At 44.3% G+C, this 25,350-nt stretch overlaps 1 protein-coding gene across 1 annotated transcript in view; it reads left to right on the top strand.

Moving 5' to 3' along the window:
* LOC121009422 (cytochrome P450 2G1-like) overlaps positions 1-25,350 on the top strand; it is a 65,269-nt gene that overhangs the window by 6,940 nt on the left and 32,979 nt on the right. The window contains exons 2-6 of the mRNA XM_040442532.1: positions 13,418-13,580; positions 20,234-20,386; positions 21,364-21,524; positions 22,138-22,314; positions 24,998-25,139. Of these exons, the coding sequence (XP_040298466.1) occupies positions 13,418-13,580; positions 20,234-20,386; positions 21,364-21,524; positions 22,138-22,314; positions 24,998-25,139 (796 nt within the window). The remainder of the gene's footprint in view (positions 1-13,417; positions 13,581-20,233; positions 20,387-21,363; positions 21,525-22,137; positions 22,315-24,997; positions 25,140-25,350) is intronic.

Here is a 25,350-nt window from a genome sequence, read left to right as displayed (position 1 = left end):
GGTCAGTATAAAAGTCCAGGCAGGAAGCTCTATATCTGGCAACCAGAGAAGTTAGAGATGGGAATATAAGGAGGTTGGGATTGCTGGACAAGCAACAGCTGAGGAGGAGAAGCTACGGATTCCTGAGTGAGCCAAAAAGGATTGCAAGGCAAACCCAGAAAGCTACCATTAATAAACAGCACTGTCTTTAGACATAGAACGCGCAGCCACCCGCTGCGACTTCCTGACCCCGGGTATAACGGAGTCAGGCGTGGCTCTTGACACCCTCGTGACAATGGGTGGATGTGGCGGTGTAGGTTGACGTGGCGGTGTAGGTTGACGTGGCGGTGTAGGCGGAAGCGGCGGTGAAGGAGGAATAGGTAGCCAACACTGATTTTGTGTAATTTTTTTCTTTTTAAATTGGGGTATCCCCCAAAATATTGGGACATATAACAGAATAAAACAAAGAATAAGTGCACTTGAGTACAAGAATGGATGGTTGAGGCTGGTATAAATGTTTATTCTGCACAAGGTACGGACAAGTCCTGTGGGATCCATGCCTGGTTCATTTTAATAAACGTAAGCTTGTCCACATTGGCTGCGGCCTGTGATAATGCTCTCTGCCGTGCTAAACACACGTTCACACTATACACTGGCTGCAGGGCAGGTCAGCACCTCCAAGGCTGACAAAGCTTTTCCTGCCTTCTCAGGTGCTGGTGGTGCCCCAGCTGCGTTGGCGACCTCTTCCTCCTCCTCTGCCTTCGCCTTGTGCTTCCACTGTGCCCCCGCTGTCAGGTGGGAATGCTATCATCAGCGTGCGCTTGTAGTCGTGCATCTTCCGATCAGTAACAGATGTTTTCACAAAATTTTGTTCCCTGTCAGCAATGCACAGTAGAGGTTCATTCACGGCAAAAGGGGGTCTCTGTCACCCAGCAATACAACAGACGATTTTGAGAGATTTAGGCCCCTGTCACCCAGGCACAGCTGCGATGGTCCTCCCATGTACTCATCTTGAAAAATAAGTGGTTGGGCATCGGTGCACTTCTGGGGGAGGGCTAGGTGGATGGCCCTGGGAAACCCTGCAAACAGAGTCATCAAAAAGCAGAAGAGACGGCTGCATGACTTGGGGCTCAGACTGCTTGGCTGATTTGCAAGGGGGTGAGGTGAAAGACTGATGGACATCGGCTACAGGTGCCAACTGTGGTCTTTCAGCAGGAGAATGGGTGGGAGACAATGTGAAGGAACTGGATCCACTATCAGCAACCCAATCTACTATCGCCTGTACTTGTTCAGGCCTCACCATTCGTAGAGCAGCATTAGGCCCGACCAAATACAGCTGCAGGTTTTGTCGCCTACTCGCACCTGAGGAAGGGGTTTCACTTGTGCGTGTAGCTGGCATAAATCGACCACGTCCTCTCCCTGCAACAGGAGCTCCACCAGCAGCACCACGACCTGGGCCACGTCCCTTATTTGACGCTCTCCTCATATTTTTGGAATTTAGGATCTTGCTCTAAATGGGTGTTTAATTAATAGTAAAAAAGAACGACAGTATGTAAAGGGTGTATCTCACACGACTTGAACCAGACTGGGCCTCAATTAAAGATTTCTTTGCACAAAATGGCTGTATTTCAAATGGCTGTATTTCAAATGGCTAATTCAAACCCCTGTATGTAGAGGGGGTATCTCACATGGTCTGAACCAGTGTAGGCCTGAAGTAAATATATCTTTGCACAAAATGGCGGTATTTCAAATGGCTGTATTTCAAATGCCTAATTCAAACCCCTTTATGTATAGAGGGGATCTCACACGCCCTGAATCAGTGTAGGCCTGAATTAAATATATCTTTGCACAAAAAGGCTGTATTTCAAATGGCTGTATTTCAAATTCCTAATTCAAACCCCTGTATGTAGAGATGGTATCTCACAGGGCCTGAACCTCTGTAGGCCTGAATTCAATATTGGTGCACCAAATGGCGGTATTTAAAATCTCTCAATGTAACCCAAATGTATTAAGGGTGTATCTCACAATGAAATCTGCATCAAAGGCTGCCAACAAAATTTTTGGAGCCCAAACGACTGTTTGTTTAACAACTGAATTTGACAGCAGTATATAAGCCTGTAATTTCACACGTGCTGATGCTGCAAGGCCTGAAAATAGTGTTTTATGTCAAATAAGTGTGTTTTTCAAACCCCAGAAAATGATGGGTGTATTTCTAGCTTAAATTGCACACTGACTAATACAGATGTTGTAGTTTGCCCCCAAAAAATGGTGATTTGCAATGTCCCAAAAGCTCAGATGCAGTGCTGGTGCACTGAGTCTGCATAAAATGGTCGCCGCCGCCGCCACCCACCTAACTAACAGAATTCTAAAAGTTTGTATTTTTGGTCAATGAGCTCAGGGCAGAGTAAAACGATAGTGCCCTGTACCCACACATCTATTTGTCTGTAGATCGCTGAGTTAGATTCTCTCCTATGCTCTCCCTGAAATCACCAGCAGCATCCTCTCCCTACACTGTAACAGCAGAGTGACGTGCAGCGCTACATGACCCAAGCTTATAGTGAGCCTGGGTCACATGCTGCACTGGCCAATCACAGCCATGCTATTAGTAGGCATGGCTGTGATGGCCTCTTGGGGCAAGTAGTATGACGCTTGTTGATTGGCTGCTGTGCAGCCTTTCAAAAAGCGCCAAGAAAGCGCCGAACACCGAACCCGAACCCAAACTTTTACGAAAATGTTCGGGTCCGGGGTCCAAAAATCCTAAAGTTCAGTACGAACCCAAACTTTACAGTTCAGGTTCGCTCAACCCTAGTGGGCACGCCTGAGAATGCCCCTGCACACACGCCTCTCCTGTCTAGCTTAGAAATAGAACTAACTGAAAACTCCTGCCCCGCCCTTCCGTCAGGAAGCAGGACTGGCCCACTTCTGCCCAAAGGGGGGGAAAATGGAATGGTAAGTTCCATTCTCTCTAACTATAAATCTGCCATTTGCACTGCCACCTGCTGGTGAACCAAGCACATTACATGTAATAAACAGTTGCATAACAAGATTTGGAATGCATAGTGTAGAGGACCTGGACAAAAATACATAAGATAGCATTTAGGTTAGACCACTAAAGATAGTAGCAGGGTGTAGGAGTGGTAACACCACTGCAGGGTTTTACACATACACCCCTGTAAAGAGACAAAGCAAAACCCCAAAGGCAAATTGATAATATTATAAATGAGATTGTATGAGGTTGTTTAGGTTCTCCCAAATTCTGCCAAATTCCAGATACAAATATTGTATTTTAGAGCATCACACAGTAATATCAGACCTTAGATAATGCTTAGTTAACAAGTTCATATTCAGTTTTTTGAGGAATAACACAGATTTTTAATCATAGTTTTCATACAGAAATTCAAGCAGTTCTGATTTGTTTGATGACTTGTGACCATCCATCTTCTTCTTGATTACATTCCAGGGGTTTTCAATGAGGTTCAAGTCTGGAGATTGGCTGGTCATGTCAGGGTTTTGATGTGGTGGCCACACCTTGATTGACCTGGCAGTGTGACATAGGGTATTGTGTGTGACATGGGGTATTGTCATGCCAAAAAAATAATAATCGCCAGAGTTGGGGACCATTGTTAGAGCAGAAGCAAGCAAGTTTTCTTCAAGGATAACTTTGTACGTGGCTTGACTAATGTGTTCTTCACAAAGACAAATTTGCCCAATTCTAGCCTTGCTAAAATACCCCTACATTACCAATCCTGCACCAAATTTTACAGTGGGTTCACAGTGGCTTGTAGGCACCTCAAGGTCTCTTTCTAACCATTACAAGACGACCTGGTATTGGGCAATTCTGAAAACTGAAAACTTATTAGAGAAGATGACCTTACTCCAGTCCTCTACAGTCCAATCCTTATGCTCTTTTGCAACTTTGAGCCTGGCTCTTTGATTCTTACTGATGAAGGGATTTTTTTCTAGCATTGCACAAGTTCAGACCTGGCTCTAATAGCCTGATTTGAACCAACCATGCCATGCATTTCACCCCAGCTCCCATTTGCCATTCTTTCGATCTTATGGTTGTTCAGTGAGATTCGAATGAGGTGGTGGTCGTCATGGTCAGTAAAGCGTCATTTCTGCCCTCTGACAGTCTGAAGCTTCATTGTTCTCAATGTTTGCAGCTTGAACTTGTTCTTATGAACCTCTGTCTTTGAAATTTTAAGTATGGAAGCAACCTAATGCTCATTGTATCCTTCTGCCAGTAAAGCTAAAATTGAACCTTCTCAGCACCCAAAGCTTTTCAACTCTTTTGGCATGGTCTGTAGTTGTTTTTTGATAACACTTACTTTTTGGTTACTGTGAAGAACTTCTCAGTAACGTTTCGGCTATTTTACCTCCATGCTACTTAATCCCCTTGGATACCTACTCCTAACAATGGAAGTAGACATCTAAGTGTATCAAGGACATATGTGTACACACACTTCCGAGACATTCAGTCTGGTTCTAACTACAAGACTGATCTACTTAATTAAAATACACAAAATAACACTCTTGGCCACTGTCTTGGAAAAGCCACAGTGATTGCTTGTAAGCGATGTGACCAAGCCCCTGTTTTGTAAATTGAGTTTAGTATGTTTCCAAAACTCCATTGTCTCGCTGGCTCAGAGGAGGAGTTTGATGCTGTTTAAATTGAATGCCCTTGCTTTCCATTAAACTAGTCTTGTTCCAGCATTAAGCTTTGGCTCATGCGTGGATTATTATGCAACACCAACTCTATTTTACTCTGTGGATTCTTGGCGATATTATTTTATGGAAATAAGGGAATGATGGACAGTAACTCATATTCAGACCGTCACAACTGGTGGCAAGCAGTGGGATCATCCCTTTTCCCTGCACTGAGAATCCAAGGAAGACACTGGTGTACAGTGAATTGAAGGCTGGTACACACAGCTTCAGCGCAGCACACTAAAGGAACTGTTGGGAGTTCGTTGAGGGATTGCCAGCAACAAAGCCAAGCAGGTCATAATTGCCGAATTAATTGAGCTAGACCAGGGAGAACTTGGCTGCGGCAACACAGACCGGTCAAGAGACAGAACTACCGATCAACAGGGATATCAGGGAACGACTGGCACTGTTCGGGCCAAACCTAACTACCGAAATCATCCTACAGGTGATCAATAGTGTGACAGAGCATGTGAACCAAAGGAAACAGCGAGAGCTACAACTGAGGCTGGCTGAAAACCAGCAAATGGCAGCAATTCTACTGAACGGAGGGAACAGCACAGTTGATTCGTGGAAGATTCCCATCAGCGCATTTAAAAGCTTTAACAAAAATTTAAGCGAGATCGATGGCTATCTGGCAGATTTTGAGCGCCAGTGTGCCCTACACAGAGTGGCTGCCGACGAATGGGTCTCGATATTATCAGAAAAACTGTCGGGCAAATCAGCTAATGCCTTCAGGCCTTTACCAGAGCAGGAGATCCACAGCTATGCATGAGTGAAAGAGGCACTCCTAGCTCGGTACACAGTAACCCCAGAAAATTCAGAGACTCCCGCAAAGTGGACAGAGACTCCTACGCAGAGTGGGCCTGCCGCTTGCAGCTCTCTGCTTCCAATTAGGTCACAAGCTGCCAGGCCACCACAGTGGATGACGTCCTGCAGCTTATTTTACTGGAACAATTTTACGACCATATTTAGACTGACGTCAGGGATTGGGTAAGGGACCGCAGACCCCTCTCCTTACCTGAAGCAGCCAAACTCGTGGACGAGTATGCCAATACCCGCAAGGCAGCACATACGACGCCTCGGATACAACCCCTTCGGACCAAAACACCACCACCACCACTGGCAGCAACCAGGTACCAACCCCCCAGCAGACCGATACTCTCCAACCCACGACGCCCAGCTGGCAACAAGCCCCGCTGTTTTTGTTGCAATCAACTGGGGCACCTGCGCAACAACTGCCCAATGGAAGCCCCCAGGTCCAACTGGACCTGCCCCGGGTTCTCCAACTCCCGGGAAGTAGCCCATTGGTTGGTCTATCCTGTACCCCCTGCTTGGGATGCCAAAGAGTTAAGCCATGAGTAACCTCTAGGCACGTTATACGAAGCCCACCTGGTCCAGTCTACCATCACGGACAACCGGAAACACCATTGTCAGTTAGTGATGGTCAATGGGAAAACTGCCCGAGGCCTCAGGGACAGCGGAGCTACCATCACCCTTGTTAAAAGACACTTGATTGACAATTCTGAACAACCGGGGCAATCTATTGCTGTTCAAGTGGCAGGGGGGCTATTTATCGGATTCCCACGTCCCAGGTCCACCTAGACTGGGGCAAAGTCCATGTGGGCGTCATAAAGGAGTTGCCCGCAGAGGTTGTATTGGGCAATGACATTGGGCCACTAACCTCTGCTTTTGTACCTGCAACTACACACGAGGCTCAAGCCGCGACCACCAGAGCCCAAAGCCGTGCTGCCGAGAGCCAACCGCCTCCTACCGAGATCCAGGTAAGCCAACCTACCCCACCCCTGACTGTAGAGCCCCTTCCCTGGGACACTCCAGAGGACTTTGGTATGGAAGTAGTGGGGGAACACTCACTCAGGAAGTACAGGGAAAAGGCTAGGGTAGACAAAGGGGGACTGGGGGGAGCAGTAAGTCTGGGAGGGAGGCCAGCTGTACCGACTTACGGAGCCCCGGGTCAACGCATCCGGACCCCAGCAAAAATGCCAGCTGGTAATTCCAAGGAAGTACCGGCGGGAGTTATTGCATATTGGGCATGACGTCCCATTAGCAGGGCATTTCGGAATACGCCAGACGTTGCACCGGATAACCCAGAACTTCTTCTGGCCTGGGGTATCCGATGACGTCCAGAATTATTGCCAGACCTGTGAGGTATGCCAAAGGGTGGGAAAAAAGGAAGACAACCCTAAGGCTAAAATGGTCCCGATGCCCATCATAGAGGAACCCTTTACAAGTGTGGCGGTAGATCTCATATGAACCCTGGCCAAGTCTAGCCGCACCAGCAAGTGCTGTATATTAACCGTAGTGACCTACGCTACCCGGAGGCAGTAGCTGTCTCCAACATTCATGCTGAGACTGTGGCTGATGCCCTGGTCAAGATTTTCTCTCGAGTGGGATTTTCCAAAGAGATCTTATCAGACCGGGGTACGCAGTTCACTGCCGAGCTGACTCATCAGCTATGGAAGAGGTCTGCGGGATTAAACCCCTGACAAGCTCCCCGTAGCATCCCCAGGCTAACGGTCTCTGTGAGCACTTCAACGGGACACTGAAGCAAATGCTGAAGACGTTCACGGGGAACTACAGGGACTGGGAGCGATTCCTGCTGCACATCCTATTTTCGTACCAGGAGGTGCCCCAGGAATCCGCGGGATTCTCGCCTTTTGAGCTCTTGTATGGGAGGCATGTGAGGGGGCCTCTAGACCTTATCAAAGACCATTGGGAGGGCCAGACAGTGATAAAGGGGACTCCGATTGTGCCATATACTGTAGGCTGGAGCTGAGGGACCATATGGAGGAGTTGGCTCAGACAGTAAGGGAAAACCTTTGGGCGGCCCAGCAGCACCAGAGAGTATGGTACGATCGGAGAGCCAGGCACCGGAGCTTTCAAATTGGGCAGAAGGTCATGGTCCTCAGGCCAGTCTGAACCGACAAGCTCCAGACGGCCTGGTAGGGCCCGTATACAGTTATAGGGCAGGTGTGCGATACCACCTACACTATAACCAGCTGTGAGAATGAGGATGTGAAACGGACGTTTCACATCAATATGCTCAAGGCTTCTAAAGAAAGGGCCGAGGAAGTGACGGCCATATGTGCCCCAGCAGGGGAAACAGGGAGACGAGGAACATAGAATTGGTCCAGCTGGGGGAACAGTTGGGATCCACGAGCAGGCTTAAGCTAACCTCCTGCTGGAAGCCAAACAGGCCACGTTTTCCCAGGAACCCGGGTATTCCCAGTTTGCAATCCACAAGGTTGTTACCCCAGGGCAGGCGCCCTTGAGACAACCTCCCTACCACATTCCCGAAGCTGTTAGGGATGGGATGCGGAGGGAAATAGAAGAGATGCTTCGGCTAGGAGTAATAGAACACTCCGATAGTCCTTGGGCCTCACCTGTAGTCTTGGTACCAAAGCGGGACGGCACGACCCGCTTTTGTGTCGAATACAGTCGGCTCAACGACAAAACGGTAACCGACGCCTATCCGAGGCCCCGGATGGACGAGGTGCTTGACCGCATATCTAAGGGGAAGTATCTGACCACTATTGACCTCTGCAAGGGATACTGGCAGATCCCCTTAGCGGAATATGCTGTCCCCAAGTCCGCCTTCATCACCCCGTTCGGCCTATACCTAGTTTGGGTTATGCCGTTCGGGATGAAGAACCCGCCCGCCACCTTCAAAAGGATGGTAGACCATCTCTAGATGGACTCCAGGATTATGCGTGTGCATACCTGGACGACATCGCCATCTATAGCTATACTTGGGAGGCTCATCTCGAACACATAGGATCAGTGTTAGATAGGATTAGGGGGGACGGTCTGACCTTGAAGCCTGACAAGTGTCACATTGGTATGGCGGAGGTACAATATCTGGGTCACCGGGTTGGATGTGGTAAGCAACGGCCAGAGCCAGCTAAGATCGAAGCCGTTGCTAATTGGCCCTGTACCCGTACCAAGACACAATTCATGGCCTTCTTAGGGACAGCCGGTTATTACAGGCGTTTTGTACCCGACTATAGCGCCCTGGCCAAACCCTGACCGACTTGACCAAAAAGAAGTTACCCCGACAGGTCCTGTGGTCTCCGGAGTGTGAGGTGGCTTTCCAAGCTCTAAAACAAGCTCTTGACAATGCCCCTGTGTTGGCTACCCCAGATCCTAACAAGCGCTTTATCGTCCATACAGGCGCTTTCATGTTTGGACTGGGAGCAGTTTTGAGCCAGGTCGGAGAGGATGGAGGAGAGCACCCGGTGGCCTATCTGAGTCGCCAACTTTTGCCTAGGGAGGTCGGCTATGCGGCCATTGAGAAAAAGTGTCTGGCCTTAGTCTGGGCCCTCAAGAAACTGACTCCTTATCTGTATGGCCGCGCCTTCACTCTCATCTCAGACCACAACCTCCTGGTCTGGCTCAACCAGGTCTCTGGTGATAATGCCCATCTGCTGCGGTGGAGGCTGGCCCTATAGCCCTATGACTTCACTATTCACTATCGCCCAGGCAAGTTAAATGGAATTGCAGATGGACTGTCCCGACAAACAGACTTGTTCAAGCTAATGACATAGTTGTTAATTTTGTAGCAGAAAATCAGGTGGCATAGACATTACAATCATTCCATCCTCTCCTCTAGTAGAATAGCTTATGTGATATTTATTGGGTAGAACTTGCAATTTCTTAGGGTATGTCCAAACATTCACGTTTCTTAATTCAGCTTTAAAAGCCAAGATCAGAAGTGAATTAAAAAAAGGAGAATAAGCAATATCTATCCTTTATACATTCTCTCCATTTATGATCCACACCTAATTTAGGCCTCCAACACTGCATCAAGAAACTTGAGCATGTGGTTGTATCCTAAGACCTTGAGGTCCTATAGCAAAATTTAGAGTGTATCCCATCTGAGCCAAGACCACTGTTCTGTCTTCTTACACGTTCACACAGTGTGCAGTCTGACATCCAGCATAAACCATTCCTGTCTTCCAAATAAGAGGACTGTTCTTTGCAGTCTAACTTGTTTGTTGGTCAACAGGTTGTACTCTCTGCACTGTGCGCGTGAGTGAAAGATTTTACATTTAATTGATTCTATATGATTGATTGATTGGTAAAACAGGATTTTTTTGTAAAACTACAAGAATACAAATAACATGTATAAGTATTAAGCACGGATAGCATGTACTATAACAGGACATTAACACTGAAGCACATGGTAAAATGGTTGCATGTTCATAGGATTACATGTCTAACATCTAACAGTTATAACTCCCTGAATAACAATTACAACTGACTGAACAGCGCTGCATAACATCATGTCCCTGAAACAAAGGTAGATCTTTCATCAGATATGCTTTTACAAGGATGGTGGAGTTTGAGAAGGAGACATACATAGGATAGCTCTGCTGATGTGTCCTGGAGACTTCTCTTTCCCAGGATGCTTTGCACTCCCACAATGCAGTGCACCACCCACAATGCAGTAGTATTGTAACAGAAAAAACAAAGTGTAATACAACTTAACACCGCTAGATGGTGCTATAACCACACTAAACACTTCAGAAATACCAAGACTGAGGAAGACGTGATCTGTAATGATTCTCTAATCCTACTGGGCAGAACAACTACAATAGCCAGGACTATGGGTGTTCGTGGTAAACAGAGTAGTTTTGGGAGATATCTATACAGTACACAATTGATGTACCGTAACTATTGTTGCAGGCATAGTAGCCGCTATGTGGCCATTTCCATTGTATGGGTATGTCCAAATGGGATGAGCATACTTCAAATTTGCTAGTGGATTTATGTAACAGATTTTGTTCAGCAGGTGGATGAGATTTCTTAATATCTCATCCACATTGGTGATTCTGTATAACACTGCAGATTTGCATACCCTTAATGTTTACAAGTGGGGCTCCAATGTGGTTGGCAGGTCTGCCCAGAGGTCCCTTTATGCTGCAGTCCTGTACTGGAAGATCACTGTTTTTGCAAAAAATATTATGGATTTTTTGCAGTAATGTATCTACTATTTGGTACAATATGAAGACATAGCTGTTAATAGCAGTAAATAAAGCAACTTACACCCTACAGTCTTTGGACATTCATGCCCTGAGGCCTTGGCAGTGTGAAGAAATGCAAGTGATGCAATGCATATTACTCTTCATAGTTGTTCTAAATGTATGCACTGGAATCTGAACATAGTAACATAGTATATAAGGCCAAAAAAAGACATTTGTCCATCCAGTTCGGCCTGTTATCCTGCAAGTGGATCCAGAGGAAGGCAAAAAAAAAAAACTGTGAGGTAGAAGCCAATTTTCCCCACTTTAGGGGGAAAAAAAATTGTTCCCGACTCCATTCAGGCAATCAGATAACTCCCTGGATCAACGACCCCTCTCTAGTAGCTATAGCATGTAATAAGAACTCTTTTAGTGAACTTACCATCACCATCTCCTCAGGCAGAGAGCTCCATAGTCTCACTGCTCTTACCGTAAAGAATCCTCTTCTATGTTTGTGTACAAACCTTCTTTCCTCGAGGCGCAGAGGATGTCCCCTCGTCACAGTCACAGTCCTGGAGATAAATAGATGATGGGATAGATCTCTGTACTGACCCCTGATATATTTATACATAGTAATTAAATCTCCCCTCAGTCGTCTTTTTTCTAAAGTGAATAACCCTAATCTTTCAGGGTACTGTAGTTGCCCCATTCCAGTTATTACTTTAGTTGCCCTCCTCTGGACCCTCTCCAGCTCTGCTATGTCTGCCGTGTTTACAGGAGCCCAGAACTGTACACAGTACTCCATGTGTGGTCTGACTAATGATTTGTAAAGTGGTAGGACTATGTTCTCATCACGGGCATCTATGCCCCTTTTGATGCAACCCATTATCTTATTGGCCTTGGCAGCAGCTGCCTGACACTGGTTTTTACAGCTTAGTTTGCTGTTCACTAAAATTCCTAGATCCTTTTCCATGTCAGTGTTACCCAGTGTTTTACCATTTAGTATGTACGGGTGACTTGTATTATTCCTACCCATGTGCATAACCTTACATTTGTCAGTGTTAAACCTCATCTGCCACTTATCTGCCCAAGCATCCAATCTATCCAGATCCCTCTGTAGCAGTATACTGTCCTCATCAGTGTAAATTACTTTACACAGTTTAGTGTCATCTGCGAAAATTGATATTTTACTATGCAAGCCTTCTACAAGATCATTAATAAATATATTGAAGAGAATAGGGCCCAATACTGACCCCTGAGGTACTCCACTAGTGACAGTGACCCAATCTGAGTGTGTACCGTTAATAACCACCCTCTGTTTTCTATCATTGAGTCAGTTACTTACCCACTTACAGACGTTTTCTCCCAGTCCGAGCATTCTCATTTTATATACTAACCTTTTATGCGGTACAGTGTCAAATGCTTTGGAGAAGTCCAGATACACGACATCCATTGATTCGCCGCTGTCAAGTCTAGAACTTACTTCCTCATAGAAACTGATTAAATTAGTCTGACATGACCGATCCCTCATGAAGCCATGCTGATATGGCGTTATTTGCTTATTTTCATTGAGATCCTCCAAGATAGCATCTCTCAGAAAACCTTCAAACAGTTTACCCACAACAGATGTTAAACTTACCGGCCTATAGTTTCCGGGGTCTGTTTTTAGACACTTTTTGAATAATAAAAAAAAAAAGAATTCTTAGAGCTATTCTCCAGGATTAAGGATTACGAAAATCAGTCTGCTTTTATCCAAAAACAGCACCAATCTTGACTGTGGGTTGCGTCTGTAGTTCGCAGTACCAGACATAACCCGTTGACAAGAATGGTGCTGTTTCTGGAAAGTAGACCCTCATCCTAATCAACTCCTTTAAGTAAAACATTTATCATATAAATTCACAAAACAAAGGAGAAAACACAGTCGGCATACTGAACGCGGTACGGTGCAAGTAACTTGCTCTCAGCAACCATACAAAAAATCGAGTGGTGCTCAGCCAAAGTGAAAAACAAAATGTCATCAAAGGTAGAAGAAAAAAGAGAAGGCAGCACTAACCTGACAATGCACGATTGTTGCACGAAACGGCTGTTGACTTTTTCTTCTGTGAATTGTGACCCGCACCCGCTATGTTTTAAACCGAATAAAGCTACGACTTGATGAAGATTCGGTAAGTGCCACCTTCTCTCTTTTTTCTTCTACCTTTGATGACATTTATTATATAAAGGTGTTATCCAAGACTAACAAATGCTCCCCCATACCCCCACAGCACCGCTGCTGCTTCTCCCCGTGCGTGGATGAAAACATCTGGTGTTGGGGGGAGCAGACAATGGCAGGCGGTAATGAGGACGAGCCTCTCTAGCATAGTGGGTGATGCTACGGAGGCTCGACCCCTGCCATTGACTGCCACCCCCCCTTCCCGACACCGGATGTTTTCATCCGCGCATGGGGGGAAGCAGCAGCAGTGGTGCAGGGACCAGGAGCGGGGAGCCAGGTAAGAAGAACCAGTGTGAGGGGCCCGGCGTATAGGGGAGCATTTGTTACTCTCGGATAAACCCCTTTAAGTATATGCAAGCCTGGATCATATCTTCACCATTTAGATGTGTCCTAAGACTCCCTACACCAGCTTTGGTGGTCTTCACAAAAATAGTACTCTATGAGAGCCTAGATAAAAATAAAATGGAAGTTATAAAAGCAAGCTAAGTAGAGCATGTCTTCTGTTTCTAATATTTATAAACTCATTTATCATCTAATTCAGCTCCGTAAGAAGTATGGCAATGTGTTCACGGTCTATCTGGGAACTCGTCCAGTCGTGGTTGTCACTGGGTACAAGCTTGTGAAAGAAGTTTATGTTGACAAAGGTGATGATTTCTTAAACCGGGGAAGTTTGCCAGCCTGGGATCAGTTTTACAAAAATTATGGTGAGTATCTGTTTCATTGTATTTTGCAATGACTATCGCCTATTTAGAGAGTGGTAATTTTAACATAAAGTGACCAAATAGTTGACACATACTATGTAAGCAGTTCCTAGTGGAACATACCCTGAGTCACCATTACTAGTGGAGTACTGCAGGAGTCAGTTTCAGACAGTACACCGTTAATAGTGGGGTGCCACAGGGGTCAGTATTAGATGGGTCACTGTTACTGATGGGGTACCATAGGGGTCAGTATTAGATGGTCCACTGTTAACAGTAGGGTACCACAGGGATCAGTATTAGATGGGTCACTGTTTAGAGGGGTACCACAGGGGTTAGTATTGGGCCCTATTCTCTTCAAAATATTTATAAATGATCTTGTAGAAGGCATGCACAGTAGCGTATAATTTGTTGCAGATGACACTAAACTGTGTAAAGTAATTATCACGAAAGAGGAAATTATACTGTATATATATATACAGTACAGACTATAAGTTTGGACACACCTTCTCATTCAAAGAGTTTTCTTTATTTTCATGACTATGCAAATTGTAGATTTACACTGAAGGCATCAAAACTATGAATTAACACATGTGGAATTATATACATAACAAACAAGTGTGAAACAACTGAAAATATGTCATATTCTAGGTTCTTCAAAGTAGCCACCTTTTGCTTTGATTACTGCTTTGCACACTCTTGGCATTCTCTTGATGAGTTTCAAGAGGTAGTCCCCTGAAATGCCTTGCTGATCACCCTCATAGATCATAGGCCACTATCAGGCCATGTACCAACATTGCAGGGATCCAAGGTCACAGCCCAATAAAGGACCACTAAAGATGGCAGCTTGGAATGAGGGGAGTATTTTTATTTTATTTTCCTTGTCTCACCGCCTCAGCCCCCTCCAGCATAGGTTTTGCCATTTTATTATATTTTTTCCTTAACAGCAAAACAAACCTCAATACGTATTACCTAGATTTTGTCCTCAGAAATGATGGAGTACCCTATGGATTTTAGGGCCTTGTTTTTATTTGGATGTGTTTCGGGCACCATGTCTGGTTTACAGAGTCCTTGAGCTGAACAAATAAAACAAATACCTTTAAAAAAATAAAAATAAATAAACATTCTGGAATATACAACCCCTCAAGTACAGTAATTTTCCTAGGGGTATTTTGACACCACATGTGTTTTACAGGATTTATTAATTAATGGAAATAAAAAAAATATAGAATTTTTCAAATAAAACATTGATCTAGCCCAAATTTTTCATTTTACTACTGAATAATAAGAGAAAAAGCTCCTACAATTTGTTCCACAATTTCTCCTGATTATGGCAATACCCCATTCATGGTCATAAACAGGGTTGAAAGGGTTGTAGTTGGTTTTTGGAGGGCAGATTTTGATGGAATGGTTTCTCGGTGCCATGTCACATTTTTTAAACTCCTAAGGTACCAGTACAGCTTACCGTAAATCCCCAAGACGTGACCACATTTTGGAAAGTACACCAATCAAAAATAGGTGTTTCATGGAATGTATTACAACTGGGCAGTGAATATGAAATTTTAAACATTTTTTTATAAAAAATGTTTTAGACAAACATTTTTCATTTTCACAAGGAGCAAAAGTAAAAAAAAAAAAAGCAGCACACATTTAATTAAGCAACTTTTTCAGAGAACACCAACACCCCATATTGGATTGTGAACTGCTGTTTGGGCACATGGTAGTGCTCAGATGATAAAGAGCATTGTTTGGCTTTTGGAGGGCATTTGCAATGCCCTGAGGTACCAGTCAAGTGAAAACCCCAAGAAGTGACCCCATTTTGGAAACTACACCCCTTTCAAGAATTAATCTAGGTGTGAAGTAAATTAAAACAGGTGTTTCATAGAGTTGTTTTTAACATTGGGACGTGAAGTAAAACATTATTTTTTTTTCAATAATATGTAGTTTTATCCTTGTTCTTTAATTTTCACCCTGAATTTTGCTACATAATTTTCCTGAAACTCACAAGTGGCCACATTTTAGAAGCCGCAACATGCAAGTAAGGATGGGTTTACATCAGTGTTCCATAGTTATAACGGAAAATAGCGGAATTTGTCAGACGGAATTCAAAACGGAAACCTTTAGAGGCATTCCATTTTAATCTGTCATAATAGAGGTCTATGGGCAATCAGAATGGATCCGTCTGGTTTCCAGGACGGAAAAGAAAGTCCTGCCGACAGGCCCGCCCCCTTCCCACCTCACCCACTTTTTGTAGTCATGACATGAGCAGGGAGAAGACTCAGAAATTGCAACGGTTAGTTACGCCGCAATCTGCACCTGAAATATGTCTAATTTAGGCATATTTCAGGTTGATAAAGGACCCACAATGTTTTTGTCACCATTTTTAGAGAGCCATAATTTTTTTTTTTGGTTGACAGAGGTGTGTGATGGCTTGTTTTTTGTAGGATGAGTTATCATTTTCATTGACTCATTTTTGGGTACATATGACTTTTTTTTTTACAACGCTCACCCTATGGGATAGAGCAGGGATGCTCCACCTGCGGCCCTTGAGCTGTTGCAAAACTACAACTCCCAGCATGCCCTAATAGCTGTAGGCTGTTCATGCATGCTAGGAGTCGTAGTTTTGAAACATATGGAGGGTCGCAGGTTGGGCATCCCTGAGATAGATAATGTGGTGTTTTTTATAGTGCAGGTTGTTAAGGATGCGGCGATACCATCTACAAACCCCTTTCATGTCTTATTAGTAAACCCATCATTAACCTCTGGTTATCCAAATGATTTTTCACACTTATGGCAGTGTGTATAGCTATAACCGAAAACAAAGAACAGAATCTGATCAATAAGGTGCATCTACACTGAACAAAAATATAAACGCAACACTTTCGGTTTTGCTCCCATTTTGCATGAGCTGAACTCAAAAATCTGAAACATTTTCTACATACACAAAAGACCCATTACTCTCAAATATTGTTCACAAATCTGTCTAAATCTGTGTTAGTGAGAACTTCTACTTTGCCGAGATAATCCATCCCACCTCACAGGTGTGGCATATCAAGGTGCTGATTAGACAGCATGAATATTGCACAGGTGTGTCTTAGACTGCCCACAATAAAAGAGCACTCTGAAATGTGCACAGTTTTGCCTTACTGGGGGAGGGTCAGAAAACCAGTCAGTATCTGGTGTGGCCACCATTTGCCTCACGCAGTGCAACACATCTCCGTCGCATAGAGTTGATCAGGTTGTTGATTGTGGCCTGTGGAATGTTGGTCCACTCCTCTTCAATAGCTGTGCAAAGTTGCAGAATATTGTCAGGAACTGGAAGACGCTGTCGTATACACCGATCCAGAGCATCCCAAGCATGCTCAATCGGTGACATGTCCGGTGAGTATGCTGGCCATGCAAGAACTGGGATGTTTTCAGCTTCCATGAATTGTGTACAGATCCTTGCAGAATGGGACCATTCATTATCATGCTGCCACATGAGGTTATGGTCGTGGATGAACGGCACAACAATGGGACTCAGGATCTCGTCACGGTATCTCTGTGCATTCAAAATGCCATCAATAAAATGCACCTGTGTTCGTTGTCCATAACATACACCTGCCCATACCATAACCCCACCGCCACCATGGGCCACTCGATCCACAACGTTGACGTCGCCAAACCGCTCACCCACACGATGCCACACACGCTGTCTGCCATCTGCCCTGAATAGTGAAAACCGGGACTCATCCGTGAACAGAACGCCTCTCCAACATGCCAGACGCCATCGAATGTGAGCATTTGCCCACTCAAGTCGGTTATGACAACGAACTTCAGTCAGGTCCAGACCCCAATGAGGACGACGAGCTTGCAGATGAGCTTCCCTGAGGCGGTTTCTGACAGTTTGTGCAGAAATTCTTTGGTTTTGCAAACCGATTGTTGCTGCAGCTGTCCGGGTGGCTGGTCTCAGACGATCATGGAGGTGAACATGCTGGATGTGGAGATCCTGGGCTGGTGTTGTTACACGTGGTCTGCGGTTGTGAGGCCGGTTGTATGTACTGCCAAATTCTCTGAAACGCCTTTGGAGATGGCTATTGGTAGATAAATTAACATTCATTGGACAGGCAACAACTCTGGTAGACATTCCTGCAGTCAGCATGCCAATTGCACGCTCGCTCAAACGTTGCGACATCTGTGGCATTGTGCTGTGTGATCAAACTGCACATTTCAGAGTGGCCTTTTTATTGTGGGCAGTCTAAGGCACACCTATTCAATATTCATGCTGTCTAATCAGCACCTTGATATGCCACAACTGTGAGATGGGATGGATTATCTCGGCAAAGGAGAAGTGCTCACTTAGTCTACTTTCACATTCGCTTTTGGCTTTCCGTTTGTGAGATCGGTTCAGGGCTCTCACAAGCGGTCCAAAACAGATCAGTTCTCATTCTAATGCATTCTGAATGGAAAAGGATCTGCTCAGAATGCATCAATTTACATCAGTTCAGTCTCCATATCGCTTTGGAGACGGACACCAAACTGATCCGTCCTGACACACAATGTAATTCAATGGGGATGGATCAGTTTTCACTGACGCAATCTGGCACAATATAAAAAGGATCCGTCTCCCATTGACTTTCAATGGAGTTCATGACGGATCCGTCTTGGCTATGTTACAGATAATACAAACGGATCCGTTCATGACGGATGCATGCAGTTGTATTATTGTAACGGATCCGTCCTGGCACACAATGTAAGTCAATGTGGACGGATCCGTTTTCACTGACACAATCTGGCACAATAGAAAACGGATCCGTCCTCCATTGACTTTCAATGCTGCTGCCACCTCCAGACTCAGTCATTTTGCCACTCTGTGGTCTCCTTATGCTGCTTCCACCTCACCACTATGTCATATGGTAGGTCCACTCTGTGAACTTCTCGTGCTGTTTCCACCCTCCTTACTTCATGACTGGTCCACTATTTTTGCTTTCGGCATGGCTGACATCATCATTTATTTGACACTTCTTCTAATCTGTCAGAAGGAAGGAAAAATGAGACGCACAATGGATCCTGTCTGTGTAGCAGCTGTGGATCCTGTATGGATCCTGTATGGTCCCATCACAATTGGCTTGTGATTTGGTAGACAAAAGCAGGAGTGGGTACAAAACACAGAAGACAATATAAATTGCAAATATTCCATTCATGTGTCATCTCTGTTTTAGATCCACTCCTGTTTTTTTTGGGCATTAGCAATACTGATGGATTATTGAGCAAATGCTGATCGAGTGAATGGGTATGCTCCAGGACAGGATCAGTTTTTGGTTGGTTATTGTTTTGACAGAGGTAGGGCAAAATAATCAGTGACGTCAACACAAACTTACTGCTGACACCCTCTCCACTCTGCCGGGGGGCTCTACTTGTATAAGTGTTTAATAGAACAGGTTCTGTAGACATCTATGTGGAATCAGCTGATGACGGTGTAAAAGGAGTGCGCTTCTTCTTGGCGCTAACATCGACCTGTAAGGCTGAGTTTATACTTCAGTTATTTAGTCAGTTTTGGCCCTGTGACTTCCCAAATAAGTGAAGTGTGCAGTGATTCTAAGAGCGACGCCTGTCATCTGCATGTCATACGGACTCACAGTATTATTTCACTACCACAGCAGACTCCCTATGTGTGTTACTGCAAGGCACAGTGTTCTATACCCCTATAAAGGGTCTCTGCAGCCTGGAAATAGCCGTTTTTTAACATAATTCGCCTAGAATAAATTCGGATCGAACCAAATTTTTCCGAAAAATGTGGCGAACCGGCCGAATCAAATTTTTAAAACATTTGTTCATCTCTAGTTCTGACGGATCAGAGGAAGGGCAAAATAATCAGTGATGGCAACACAAACTTACTGCTGACACCCTCTCCACTCTGTTAGGGGGCTCTACTTGAAATGTGGAATCCGCTGACGACGGTGTAAAAGGAGTGCGCTTCTTCTTGGCGCTAACATCGACCTGTAAGGCTGAGTTTATACTTGAGTTATTTGGTCAGTTTGGGCCCCGTGACTGCCCAAATAAGTGAAGTGTGCGCAGTGTTGGACTGGGGTACCTAGGGACCACCAGTAAAATTAATTTTGGGGGCCCACCATACGGATACATTAAAATATAATAAATAATCTAACAAGTTTTTTATATGAACATAAGCTGGTTGAGGTGCTGTACATTGAATATATGTATGTAGTGTACTAAATCTAATGTGTTATGTGCCACTTGTGCAGGGGGTGGGAGACTAGGGGCCCACCTTGCTCAGGGGCCCACCGGGGGATTCCCCTGTACCCCTGTGGGCCAGTCCGAGCCTGAGTGTGCGCCTGTCATCTGCATGTCATACAGACTCACAGTATTATTTCACTACCAAAGCAGACTCCCTATGCGTGTTACTGCGAGGCACAGTGTTCTACACCACTTTACAGGCTCTCTGCAGCCGTTTTTTAACAAAATTCACCGCAATTATATTCGGATCGAACCAATTTTTTCATTTTTTTATTTGTCGACACCGCAAATCGAATTTTTGAAAAATTCGCTCATTTTTAATCTGCACCTATATCAGTGGACTCACACTTTTTAAATGGTTATGTAAATGAAATTCCCCCAGGATCCAATATTGAAAAAAAAAAAAAGCTATTTTTTTTTCTTAGGGCTTGCATTTACGAAAAATATTGAGAGGTGGAGGGATCTCAGACGCTTTTCTCTCTCTACCTTACGGGATTTTGGACTTGGCAAAAGGAGTACTGAGGATCTGATCAAGGAGGAAACCTGTTACCTGCTAGCAGAGTTAAGGAAAACCAAAGGTTAGTAGAAAAAGCACTGAAAACTAAAGATAAATGTGATTACACAAATGTGATCAATAGAATCTCACAGAGACTTCAACAGCGCGGGAAATATTGATCTACAGCACAATTACATTTATTTCCAAATCCCTTGAAGAGTTGAAGCGGAGCATGGGAGGTTCTGACTATAGGATGTTTTACAGTGGTTTCCCTCAGGCGGTGCAGTGAGAGCAGAGTGCACCCTTTCTTCCCTTGAGGAATTCCCTGTAGTTTGGGCTCCTGGCAGGAGGTGTAGTAGTACAATGGCCAGCGTATGGTGTTGTAGGAGTCAGGAAACCAAGCCAGAGGTAGAAGAATAAACATCTCTTTTTACTTGAGTACAAAATAGGAGTTGTAGTACATCCAACAATAATCTGTGCTAATCCTTCTAAACTTTTCACAAGATATATTTCAAAGCTGATTGTGCTATGAAACTACACCATGCTCTGTTCAGTTCCTTCATGAGATGTACAGGACCTGTGATGCTGAAGATGATGTCATCACGGGTCCTTGCAGATGCTCCTATCTAACCTGTAAACTAACTCAACCATTCTTTGTGCAGTTCCCTTACTAGATGTACTGGACCTGTGATGACATCATCACAGGTCCTTTAGCTTTCCCCACTGATGACAGGGATGCTATTTAGGGCCAGGCTTTTGGTTCACTGCGGGCCCCTTTTATCCACAGGCCCCATAGCAGCCTCTATGAACGAACTTGTGTTTTCAAGTTCAGTGTATAAGATTTAGGTTCGGGTAATCTAAGAATTCTGTTATGGATTAAGCTACCCGAACCTTGTATGCCGAATTTGAAAGCACACGTTCTCTCAACAATATCCAAGATCACAGTGATGGATTTCATTTAACCAGTTATCCGCTAGTGTTTATGGCTTTGTAAACTTAAAAAAAATGCATGTATAACGTAAGTAAAAAAATATAACTATTTCAAAACATCCTTTCTAGGATCATTCTTCGATCCTCGACAGTGTCTCAGTAGAGCGCTTTGTAACGTTATCTTCACCATTATGTTTGGAGATCGTTGTGAATATGAGAACACAGATATCACTACGGTTTTGACCTGTATATATGAGGCATTTCTGACGGCCAGTACAATCTGGGGACAGGTAAGAATAAAACAAAGCAATACTGTACATCATGTAGAGAACTTATGAAATCAAACCAGGAACCAACCAGAATTTTATTTTATTTTTTTGGGCAACTGATTTTGAAATCACGGACAGCCAACATTTTTTTATGGACAAATTGATAAACCATAATGAATGATAAAGATAATAAGTAATACAGGTTGATTATCACCAAAATAATCTAGTCAAGTACCACCAGCCTCAAATCACAAACACATCTATTTTTCACTGGAAAAAACTTGCCTATTTTTACATACTGTCTAGAAATTTCTGAACAGTAGGCACTCCTGCCCAGGGGCCAGTAGTAAAATATGACTGTTCTGGTATATGCTGAACCGACAGAAAGTATTTTCCTCCTCTTTGTTCTTTGAACCAACAGAAGGGCACAACAGCAGAAATACATGTTTTTGTAATTATGATGTCTATTAGTTGAGCCCATTTAGCATATGGCTCCCCCGTTTGCCAAAAGCTGGAAATGTTCATTACTGACTATGGGTGCTGTGTAATATGTTGGCAATATGTAAATAAGACTATTATTATTATTATTAGACCATGTGTTTTTACTGTAGATATTCTTCCTACTTCTCACTAGATATATGACATGTTTCCTGGATTGATGAAATTTATTCCTGGGCAACATCAAAAGATTTATAAATCATTAGACAGACTTCACCAGTTTGTCAATGAGAAAGTAATAATGAACCAGAAGACTTTAGATCCAAATAATCCAAGAGACTTTGTTGATGCTTTCCTCATTAAAATGGAAAAGGTAAATTGAAAAGAGCTTCCCAAGAACCCTTAAAATTAAGTAAGTAATCACACAGCAAATGAGGATTTTTAAACCTGTCGAAAGGTTCCAATTGCCCGATGAACGAGTGGGTAATCAGTGGCAGTATTACACTGCTAGATCATCGCTAATGAGCATTCATACGAACACTTGTTAGCGATGATCTAAAAGATTATCTGCATGTGTAACATAAGCTTTACTCACCTGTTTGATCCTCTGCAGTTCCAAAAATGTCACTTCCAGTGGACAGAACTGTGTTTCCAACTAGTCCAATTATTGTTGGTCCTCACGCCGGCTGCTGTGAATGGCTGATTGGTGGGGGTGATGGTTGTCAGACCCCAATAGATCTGATCTTAAGGATATATCATCAATGTCTAGAACCTGGACAACTCCTTTAAAGAAGTAGACTAGTCTTTTTGTTGGCACATGACTTATAACATCAAGATAAATGCTTTATGTCACATGATTACTTGTAAACCAAAATAATGTTGAGGTGCTTAAAGGGGTTGTCCAATTTAGACAATCCCTTTTAGTTTGAAAGGTCTCCCAAAGATAAACTAATTGCAAGGTATCCAGCAAGTGACCAGCTGCAAGTTGTGGAGGACCCCAGCAGCGAGTGTTTAACTTTCCTACAGCACTACCACAGGGAGAATGAAGTATTACACTGTTGTAATTAAAATGAGTAGGCTGTCCATATCATGCACTGACATGTTCAGTCCTTCAGAGTGAGAGCTGTTCTTTGTAGCTGTTCTTTGCCATGGTTAGGGGTCTTGAACAGCGGGACCCCTCCCCCATCAATTTAGAATTCCCTTAATATAGTATATAGTCAGGGCCGGTTCCAGGTTCATGTGGGCCCTTGGGCAATAAAGTCTCAGTGGACCTCCTTACACAGTGATAACTCTCTGAATGCAGATAATAGAGTAGATGTCCCCTGCAGTCCTATGCAATAGCACAGATAACACTAGTGCTGATAATGTGGTAGTGTTACCTGCAGTCCTGTGTAAAACCACAGATAACACTAGTGCTGATAATGTGGTAGTGTTACCTGCAGTCCTGTGTAAAACCACAGATAACACTAGTGCTGATAATGTTGTAGTGTTACCTGCAGTCCTATGTAAAACCCCAGATAACACTAGTGCTGATAATGTGGTAGTGTTACCTACGTCCTTAGTGTGCGTCCCTGTGCCTCTCCAACGAACTCCATGCTGGCGGCGCTGTCTCATTTTCCATCTTCTTCTTCTTGTCCTGCACAGAACGTCCTGACACAGCTGCGTCAAGGCATAGGAACACTGTGGACATGGTGATGGTGACACACACAGACAGGGACAGAGACACACAGGGACAGACACACATGGACAGACACACATACAGGGACAGACGCACACACAGGGACAGACACCTGTGTGATGGTGAGATCGTCAACCAACTTCTATCTAATGTCTGTGGACACCTTAAGAGGACATTAAAAAGGGAATTTCACCTTTAGTTATGCTCCAACCTTTTGTTACCTTCTAATATGACTCCCACTGATTCCCAGTACTGAGGGGACATGGACTTGGGTTTAAAAGGGAATTATCAACATGTACCAGAAGATGGTCTAAACTGTAACCCATTAGGCACTGGCTAGACTGTGGTATAGAGTCTAAGCAATGCCTTAGTGTAAGGTAAATCCATGGCACTCCAAATTTTCGTGCAAAATTATTTTTTTACATTTTATTTTGTTTCATCCTGACCATCGCCCATTGCCCATACTTCTTTGCCCACACCTTACCTGAGAACCGAGTACGCATGCGCACTACACGCACGGCCCTAAATGTAATGACGTCTAACTTTGCGCACTGACGGCTCCTCACTAGCCGCCGATAACCTACCCTGCAGCCCAAAGCGCATGCGCGCTCCGCTCACACGGCTCCAGACGCACTGACGTCATCTTGATGCGTCCTGATGATTCATCAGCCGCCGACAGCATTTATAGCGCATTGACACACGTGCACGCCACATCCAGCGTCCGACTTACTGCCCTGCCACCAAGGTAAATCTATACATTGCTGAGCACTCTCATCAAGCACCTTGAATACTCTGTTTTGACTCATTAGTGCCGTGGATTTACCTTACACTTGTTCAACTACTCTCACGGGCACCCACACTGGATTCAAGGTGTGCGGAGTACATATCTTTTAAATTAAGCAATGCCTTAGACACACACACAGGGACAGACACACACACACAAAGACAGACACACACAGAGGGACACACACACACACACACACACACACAGACACACACACACAGACACACACACACACACACACAGCTAGGCCTCACCACACTCCAGCCAGACTCCTCTCCATACAGGAACTCAGCTCTCTGCTCCTCTGGCTCCTCCTCCACTGATCACAGTAGAAAACTCAATCTACTCTGTTCTGAGTCCTAGGGCCGCCCACCCCAGCAGTGCACTCAACAAAAATTGTCTGCATTGCTGGGGTAAGCTGTCCTAGAATTCAGAAAAGCCAGTTTGAGGAAGACCAGGACATGGCTGCAGGAGTGAGCAGACACTGTGCCCCCCGCAGGCACAGTGGGCCCTGGAACTTGCCTGGGTATGCCGGGTGCTGATGCCAGCCCTGTATATAGTACTAGTATATAATGATTCATTTTATCTCCCCAGGAGAAAGTTAACCCAAACAGTGAATTTAACATGAAGAATTTACTGGCCTGCACCCTTCAGATCTTCTTTGCCGGAGTAGAAACGACCAGTACAACCATAACATACTCTCTATTAATATTTCTGAAATACCCAGATGTTCTTGGTAAGGGACGAAACAACACACATCAGTTTTCTATTTAAAGATAAAAAATAAAAATGTTGGTCCTTTTTAATTAGTGCCTCTAACGTGTGATTCCTAATGAAAGATTCATACTCACCTGCTATCCACGTCTCCATTCTGGCACCCTGGCTTCATTCAACAATCTTGCTCTGACTTGTTTACTTAAGGCTGGGGTACGTACAGGATCACATGC

This window comes from Bufo bufo, chromosome 8, assembly GCF_905171765.1.
Source record: "Bufo bufo chromosome 8, aBufBuf1.1, whole genome shotgun sequence".
NCBI lineage: Eukaryota > Metazoa > Chordata > Amphibia > Anura > Bufonidae > Bufo > Bufo bufo.
Note: the sequence above shows the minus strand (reverse complement) of the source record. Positions and strands in the feature narration are given on the sequence as shown.